Here is a 9,524-nt window from a genome sequence, read left to right on the forward strand (position 1 = left end):
GGAAAATTGTCCGAGTGGGCAGGACTTCAGGCAGAGTACCTAACTTGTTCATTTTGCACAGAACATGAAATGGCCAGATACGTGATTATACACCAGTTCATATGCTGTGGCTGGGACTTGGAAGGAACATGCTTAGAAAATTGGTGACAAGAAAATTTGGGGAAGAGGTGTGTGTATAAATTTGTCTTAAAGGGAAAAAATGTGAAGATATTTGTGTTCCATGAGAATACTCAACCAAACTGTGGCCTCAGCAAAGGAGGATATTAATAATCTAGTGCATAGGATGATCTATTCTGTGGATACCAGTCCGCCTCTCTCCCCAGCCACTCCTGCTATCACCCAATGGACTCATGAACACAGTGGCCGCAATGGCATGGAGAGAGGCTAGGCATGGACTCAGCAACATAGATTTCCCCTCACTATGGCCAGTCTGCCTACAGCCACTACTGAGTGCTCAATCTGCCAGCAACAGAAACCAGTACTGAGCCTTCGATATGGCATCATCTCCCAAGGTGACCAGCCAGCTGCCAGATGGCAGGTTGATTGCATTGAACTATTTTCATCAAATAGGGGCAGCAATTTGTTCTTATTGGGCTAAGTACTGAACCTGGATACAGATTTCCCTTCTTTGCATTTATTGCTTCTGCCAAAACTACCATCCCTGAACTTAAGAGAAAGCTTTATTCACTGTTGTCATATCCCACACAGAATTGCTTTTGATCAAGAACTCATTTCCTAGCAAGTGAAGTGCAGAATTGGGCCTGTGCTCATGGAATTCACTGGTCTTATTGTGTTCCCCAACAGCTGCCTTGACAGAACAGTGAAATGGACTTTTGAAGACTCAGTTACAGTGCCAGCTAGGTGGCAGTATCTTGCAGGACTGCAGCAAGGTTCTTCAGAAACCCTCTTATGTGCTGTCCTTCACTGAATATGAATTTTCGAAACATCTTAAAGTGAATCTACCATGTTATCCTTAAAGTTATTAGTTTCATTCCTACACTTCTGTTAACCTACTTGGAAAACTGAACTAAATTTTATGTTTAAGTAATTAAAATAGAATTCTCTCATTCACTTAAAAAGTATTGATATTAATTATTATATATTCTAGGCATTTACACTGTTTGCTACACACTTCTTGGAGCTATGCCACCTAGATGTCCTGTATCCTAATGTAGAAAACATGCATTTTGAAGTTCAACATGTGAAGAACACTTCAAGAAATAAAGAAGCAATCTTATATACCTACAGACTTTGTAAGGGATTCACAGAAGAAAAAAATTACGGTATTACATGTAGAAATGATATCTATACACTGAAAGTCTACATATCTCATAAGAGAAACTTTCTTCCCCCCTTCACTTGGCTTTCAATCTAAGTACTTTCTCATTGCTTCAAGTGCTTAAATGCTCTAAGACTGTGTTTTCTATGTCAAACTTATGTTTGATATATATTAAGCTTATTTTAAAACTTATATTAACCAGTAACTTTGTAGAATTGCAACATATAAAGGCCCCAGAAGTACTGGTATCTATCCTTAGAAAAATGTAATTTAGTCTATATTTGTAAGTTCTATAAGAATTGAGAGTTATGTATTACTTGGCTTCTTTGTGTTCTTCAGAGGCTGGGAACTTGATAATTAAATCTAAAGTCTTAAAATGAGGTATATTACCAAAGCATATGATATTTATAAACTTGGTTACATATTATATATATTATTATTATTTGACATGTATGAAATCTCATGGATTCAGAGAATTTTCAATTGATTTATATATGTATAGTTCCAAAAATTATTTTAGCTGTAAACATGACACTTGGGAGAAGGAAAAAAAAATTTTTTCCCTTTGAAATAGGAAATCAAATGGATAGCTTAATTTGTATCAGATGGTTAATCTTTTTAACCTTCAATTTCATCTATTAAATGGGGATAATTTTCTATATATGTGAGCTTGTGAAGATTAAGTGAATAGTCAAATATGAACTACCCAGTGTAGTGCCTAGCAATTACCAACTTCTAAGTAAATGTTAGTGTGCTTCTATTGCCTCTAAAGCAATAAATACAATAAATTATTAGCAAACAGTAGTAAGTGTATATGGCATTCATACAATATAATAAAATTAAACTCTGAGAACATGAAGACTGCTAGTTGGTATTTTGAGTTTTCATGAAGAGTAATAACCTACCAGTATATCTTCTGAGAAATTCATCCCTCATTGATCTGCTAGAGAGAGGAACATTCAGCTAGAGGGTCATCTCTGTGGCTACACATTCTCCTCCCTCGCAAAACCTATATATGCGTTTATCTTCTGTTAACCAACTGCATTTGTAGTTGCAATTCCAATATTATCACTATTACTCAGTTTTCTAATTACCTCTTTTCCTCTCCCTAACATATTTTCTTGTATCTCAGAGGTATCTTGATAGGTCATTGATCTAATTTGCCTAATATGTCTTGGACACATATTTAAATCTAATAATTGGTAAGTTGAACTTTGGAAAACTTAATTTTGAGAATTGTCAAATAGTTTAGAAATATCTGAGAAGGAAAGTTTAAATCTGGAAGGAAAATATTAATACTAGTTAAAAGAAACGCTGATACCAGCGAAAATATTGAAGCCCCATTGTTTATAATTTTAGGATTAAAAGCTGCAGAGGTATCATCACTCCCACCATCAATTGTCTTGGATGCCAAAGAGATCACAAGTCAAATTACTAGACAAATTTTGGTAAGAAAATTTTTAGCAATAAGAATTGTGTTTCAAATTCAAGAAAATACTAGCAGTGTACATGTTTGTAATGGCCTTGTATTTAAATATGTAATAATTCATATTAATAGTTAAAATATTTAAAATAAAAAACCTAATTCTGCCCTGGCTGGTGTGGATCAGTGGAATGAGTGCTGGCCAGTAAACCAAAGGGTCACCAGTTCAATTCCCAGTCTAGGGCACGTGCCTGGGTTGTGAGCCAGGTCCCCAGTAGGGGGCGTGCAAGCTGCAACCACACATTGATGTTTCTTTTCCTATTTTCTCCTTCCCTTCCCCTCTCTAAAAATAAATAGATAAATCTTTTTTAAAAAAATCCTAATTCCAAATAAAGAAAATCCTCTTCTTAAAACTTCTTTGGTTTAGTTGATTATAATGTTTTCCAGTAAATCAACTAATAGGAGACAAAAGTTACAGCTCAGTTCCTACAGTAATTACTGCTACACTAACTTTCTGATGAGAAAATAAATGTATATAAAGTAAGCATTAAAAGTAAAAATCACTGTGCACATTTTAACATTATTTTAGTTTTCAAAGCTGTTTTATTTGTTAGCATATATAAACCTCATCACTCTTCATGAAGCAGATTTGTCTAATAAAAGATTAAAAAAAATAAAAGTATTAGTTTACTCACATTTTTACAAATGAGGTTCATAGAGGTTAAGGGACTTCAGTAGCCCCAAAATTGAACTCACATCTGTTGGCTTAAAATTTGGAAACAAAAAATTTTGTATCAAGATTGTTTTATATTGTTTTGAGAATCTAGTGTTCAGTAAACTGAGCTAGGTACTGTATGTAATGTTCTTCAGTAGTAATAGTTTCCTATGTCTTTCACACTCTTAACCTGCCTTCAATTTTTAATGCTTTCTTTCAATCTTTTGAACTCCTGGACTATTGTTTTGAGTTTACTTTCCCAATTAACTGCATTTGAATCCCTTTGTCAGTAATTTTGGCAGTGTTCTCCTTCTGAAAGCCTCTCAATTTTGGGCAACTTTTTCAGTAGTCTTGCAGGCTTTGGCTTTTCCAATGATGCTCAAAATATACTTGAGACAGGCTAATTTTATTTGATAAACTATATTCTAAGGTGGACATTTTAACCTTTGGAATTATAATAAATCTTATTATTAATGTGCATATTTAATGAGGTGGTATTTTTGTTTTCCTCAGAAAAACTGTTATCATGTAATCACACAAATAAAGTATACATACCTGGAAATAGTTTTGTACCCAAAGTTGTCGTTGAAGGTGAACAAAAAGAAACTTATGTTCTCCATTTAAAAAAAAAAAAGACAGGCTAAATTTTTCCATTACAAATTCACATATTTTACCTTTAGTTTAATATTTTACTAGTTTTCTCCTGCCATTTTCTTGAACAGTATGATTTCTTTACAGTAATTCTTTCGAAACATTTCTATTGTTCCTAAACTCTCTATGACCTCACTCTCTACAGAGATTCACCTCCTATATTTTTTGAAAGATTTGAAATCATCTTGATGAGTTCTTGAATCTTTTCCCCTTCAGAATTCTATTTTGGAATTTTCTTTTTTTCATCCATTTATCTTCCCTCTTATCTTGGAAGAAGAGATTATCTTTTAACCTATTTAACTTTTCTACCTTCTTTCCAACTCCATTAAAATGTTACATCATCAGTTTCCTTTCACTTCTTTGGATCCTTAGTATATTTTTTTTATTGTTGTTCAAGTACACTTGTCTCCATTATCCCCCATCACTCCCCGCCCCGCCCCACCCATCACTGCCTCCCACCCTCAATCCTACCCACTTTGGCTTTGTCCTTGTGTCCTTTATACGTGTTCCTTGACAACCCTCTACCCCCTCCCCTCTGGTTACTGTCAGTTTGTTCTTTATTTCAATGTCTCTGGTTATATTTTGCTTGCTTGTGTGTTTTGTTGATTAGGTTCCACTTATAGGTGAGATCTTATGGTATTTGTCTTTTACCGCCTGGCTTTTTTCACTTAGCATAAAGGAAAGGATAAACAAATGAGGCCTCATCAAAATAAAAAGCTTCTGCATGGCTAAAGAAAACATCAGCAAAATGAAAAGGGAACCCACCATATGGGAAAATATATTTGCAAATGATACCTCCAACAGGAGTTGGATCCTTACTATTTTTTTAGAATGGCTTTTCTTTTTCTATGACTATGCTTAGGTTTTCTTCTAAGCTGGGTTTTTGTTTTTTGGGGGTTTTTTTTACCTTCTCAAACTATATTTCTTCTCATTTTACTGCCAATTTCTTAAGAGTGGTTTCTTCCATTTCTCAGTTGTAAGCTGGATCTTCTTGTCATCACTCTACTGAAAGTTTCATCTTAAGTATGAGGTGATAATAAAAATTTATGGCTTTTTTTTCACTTCTTTTTCCTGGTCTTTCTGTGGCATTTGACATTACCATTCTTCCCTTTTCGTAATTCTTCCCTGTTTTTGGCTACTGTGGAACTGTTTTCCCCAGATGTTCTCATCCTCCCTCGTCTTAGATTACTTCTTTCCTTTCTTCATCGGGGCTTTTTATCATTCCACTTATTAAATAAAAGTATTTCGGAGATTTTGCCCTGTTTATTTAAAAGTCTATATATTTTGTGATCTCATTTTTCCTCAGCTTCCATTTTTATTTCCTATTGAATTTTGAATTTATATTAGGATGGGGCAAAAGTAGTTTACTGTGCCATTGTGACATAATTTTGAGTTAATAAAGCAATTTTAATAATCAACTTGCATGTTTTCTCTCATACAACTATAAATCTACTTTGGCCCCATCCTATATTTTCTCCATATTTCTTGAAACCTTAATTTATGTTTGTATTCTTTAATAGGTCCAAAATTATATTTATTATCTTCTGTAAAATCTGATTTCTTCATTTTCTAATATTCCATTGATCCATCAGAGTCATCTATGAATCCTGCTTCTTAATCACCTCTCATTAGGACTAGGTAGTGAGTTCTGTCTTTTCCAGCCCATTCTATAATATTCTTACTGAATTGTCTCCTAATGTATAGCTCTTACCATATTGTTTCCCTCCTCAAAAACTTTCAGCTATTTCTAAACCTAGTGTTAAAAGTCTGCTGTGACAATATCTCAAAATTCAGCCCTAGGATTACCTACATTAAAATCACCCAGAATACTGGGTACCATTCTAGATATTCAGTAGTTTCTTGTTGCTCAGGAATGTACATTTTTAACCAGTTTTCAGATGATTCTTCTTTAATTTATTGGGGTGATATTGCTTAATAATACTGCATATGTTTCAAATGTGCCATTCTATAATGCATCATCTATATATTGCATTGTATGCTCTCCACCCAAAGTGTAGTTGTTACTGAACCCAACCAGTAAGGGTGGTCCTATCATTTGCTTTCTATCAAGCAAATCTCCAGAACAGAGCTCAGTGGAAAAGAAAGGAATCTTTTATTTAACAATCATATAATTTGAAGTAATGGTAAGTGTCTGCCTAAAATACCTGGGTAACAAAAATAAAAGGAAAGAAAAAGTATGACATGAAAAATAGCTATTTAAATATCTGTCATTACAGCTACTACATAGGTTCAAGAACACAAGAACAAAAATCTGTTCATCGTGCTATTATCACCAAGGTCTTTGGAAATGAAGGCAAGTTTCTGCCTCAAAGCCTGTTTCCTCTAAGACACCCAAAGAAAAATCACCTTGTCACCCTCTGCCAGCTCAGTTCAAGGTTAGACCAGGAACCTCTTTTCCTACTCAAAGTATCATAAACATGGGTGGCTGAGCTAGTCTCCAGTGGCTGTCCAGCTTCAGGCATCTTGCAGAGTCTGTGCCCCCAGGCCTCTGCTCACAGCGCTCCCATCGCCACTGTTGGCAGGCCTGCTGGAGACCTGCTGACACACCCCCTGCCCAGGGGAGTGCAAGAAAGTTCTCTCCCAGAATCCCATGTGCTCCGAAAACCAGTAGGAGTGCCCAGCTTTCCAATCATTGAGGACCAGTGCTGGCCATGTTTGCCTTTGCCCCTCTTCCTGTCTCATGTTCAGCAAGAGGGCAGAGTATCCAGTCCTGCGTACGCTGTACAAGCTCCCTTCTCCAGCAGCCCCTCCCTTCACAGGGAGGCAGGCTGCTTCCCACCTTCAATTTTGCCTTGGGGTTTTCTTCCTGCCCCGTGCCTTTTCTTGGCAATTTGGCCTGACCTCTCTGTTATCTGGGTTTCCCTCCATCACCATATATTTGACTCTTTTTACTTTCTTCATTCTTACCCTCACCCCTATTCCTCTGGTAACTACCTTCTATTGTTTGTGTCCATGTATTTGGTTTTTCACTTTTTTTCTTTCAGATGATTTTTAGTTTGTTAACTACTATTTTATAATTTTCTTACGTTTACTACTCCAACTTTAAATAACATTACTTAATTATATAACCAACATTTCTGACACTCTGAATTACTTGTCATTTCATTGTTTTAACCTGATTGCTTCTCTCTTTCCTTCTTACTTTGAAATTTTTAGATTTATTTATTTTCAGAGAGAGGGAAAAGGAAGGAGAAAGAAAGGGTGTCAATTCATTGTCTCTCACACGTCCCCAACTAGGGACCTGGCCTGCAACCCAGGCATATACCCTGTGACTGGGAATCAAACCGGCAACATTTCAGTTCACAGGCCAATACTCAATCCACTGAGCCACACCAGCCAGGGCTTATTTTTAAATATTTTAAATTATTGGGGTGATATTGGCTAATAAGATTATGTAAGTATACCATGCATTTTAATGGGTCTGTTCTAGATGTTTCCTTCATCCAGAATGCCCTACCTTCTGGGCTCCTCTAACAAGATTCATTCCAAATACACCATTATGTTTAAGATTTTCTTGATCTGAGCTGCAAGTGAGCTCTTCTTCCTTTGTGTATTTTGTATTTTCATGGGACTTATCATAGATCAGTTGCTTATAAACATGTCTTTACGTTGTAAGACTGATCTTGAGTTCCATTATCCTGTCAGGTAGATATTTTTGTATCTCCTATGTTACACACAAGATACGGTGCCCAGAATATAGATGATAATATTCAATAAATATTTATTACTTAAATAATAAACTGATAGTTGATCAATGTATTAAATAGATGTGTAAATACATACTTATTCTACTCATGAAATCATATTTATTTTTCCTATAGTGCAAGTAGAAAAATATCTGAAATTGCTTGTTATTGAGACAGAGTTGAGGGATTTTATTTCCTTTAAGTCAAGGGAAGCTCACTAAGACTTTACATAAACTGTTAACATTGAAAATGCCCATTCCTCTATCTAGCTCAGGTAGAGAAGTGAATGAAGAATTTTCTAGCTGTACTTCCAACCCTGAAGTACTACTCAAGGACCAAATATTAGGGTCTTCCAATGCATTAGAAAATTCCATTTTAAACATTATTTCTTAGGTATCCTTAAGTAGTTTGTTAAGAATTAAGGCATAATTTTAAGTAGCTAATTATGTTGCTTATTTTTACATTGTAATTTACCTCTCAGGTAGTATTTTTTCTTAGGCTCTAGCAGTTTCTATGTAAGAGTTTTTTTCAGGGACAAGCAGTTTATTGATGACTCATTCTTTCCACCAGTTTATCTGTTGGGGAATTAAAATAGGAGAAAGCAGAGTGGTACTTTTGGGTAACAATTAAAATGTGAATACTGCATAGCAATGAGCAGTGCTGTTTCCCATAGCTTTTAATGAAGAAGTGTTTGTAGAACATAACACTATTGGATTTTCTGTTACTTTGTGGTTTGGGGTTGAGATATTTGACCTATCTGGCAGATTTTGTTTTTCATTGAAAAGTGGTTTTCAAGGATATAAAGATCTGTCATAAAGTTGTAAATACTCATGAGAGCTTTTATTCTCCAAAGTAATATTTCTTTACCTCTTCTAGTATATTCCTTGCTAACTGAATAGAATTGACTTGTCTGAAGGGATTAGTTAACCCTAAAGTTCTATATTTCTATTAAATGATATAGAGAATTACCAAAAGTTTAATATAAGAATCATAGTAGTCATATTTTAATTTTATTTATATTTTTTCAATAACAGCAAAACCAATGGAGTACCCCAGAGATGGAAAGACAGAGAGCTGTATACCGTCTAGCTACGAGGCTAGTTCAGACTGCTCGAAACTCTCGATTGGATCCAGACAGTTTACGAATGTATTTAAGTAATCTCAAAAAGAAGTACGAAGCAGATTTTGCCAAGGCTGAGCAAGTTTAAGGAAAGACTGAAGAATAATCATTCACATATTATACAAATGAAATAATATCTCAATATAAGAATTCTAGAATTTATTTTATATTTTAGTCAGCAATTAGTTTATATTAATCTCAGAATTATCATCCCCTAAGTATTCTGTATAAGAAAATGTTTGTTATTATTACTTAACAATGAGAAATATTCAAAGAACTGATTTTTAGAAAGAAATCAGTATGACATGATACTTTTTTTCATTTATGAAAATTTATGTTTCTGCTTTAAACTTATACTTATGACGTTAGAGTTTTAAGTTATAGTAAATACCTTATTTTAAAAAAACTTCCTTTTCATGTCTGGAAATGTACATGAGTTTTTTACATTCTATTCTGAAGCAATAATACCATATCTCAGTAATTTTTTACTTAGTATCCCAAATTCTAACACTGCATGCTTCTAAAGTTAGTTAGAATTTTAAAGTTTTCTTTTCTTTTTTTGGACATTCAGTATAGTTCTAAAGGGTGAAAATAAACGAATAGGTCATTTGTAATGAAGACTGTTTCTG

At 34.5% G+C, this 9,524-nt stretch overlaps 1 protein-coding gene across 1 annotated transcript in view; it reads left to right on the plus strand.

The window, feature by feature from the left end:
- Positions 1–8,983, plus strand: part of MSH4 (mutS homolog 4) — a 73,010-nt gene extending 64,027 nt beyond the window's left edge. The window contains exons 18-20 of the mRNA XM_054566821.1: positions 1,109–1,283; positions 2,639–2,727; positions 8,810–8,983. Of these exons, the coding sequence (XP_054422796.1) occupies positions 1,109–1,283; positions 2,639–2,727; positions 8,810–8,983 (438 nt within the window). The remainder of the gene's footprint in view (positions 1–1,108; positions 1,284–2,638; positions 2,728–8,809) is intronic.
- The last annotated feature ends 541 nt before the right edge of the window (positions 8,984–9,524 follow it).

Source organism: Pteronotus mesoamericanus, unplaced genomic scaffold, assembly GCF_021234165.1.
Source record: "Pteronotus mesoamericanus isolate MK-2021 breed Mesoamerican mustached bat unplaced genomic scaffold, CSHL_Meso_final contig_181, whole genome shotgun sequence".
In the NCBI taxonomy this organism is placed as follows: domain Eukaryota; kingdom Metazoa; phylum Chordata; class Mammalia; order Chiroptera; family Mormoopidae; genus Pteronotus; species Pteronotus mesoamericanus.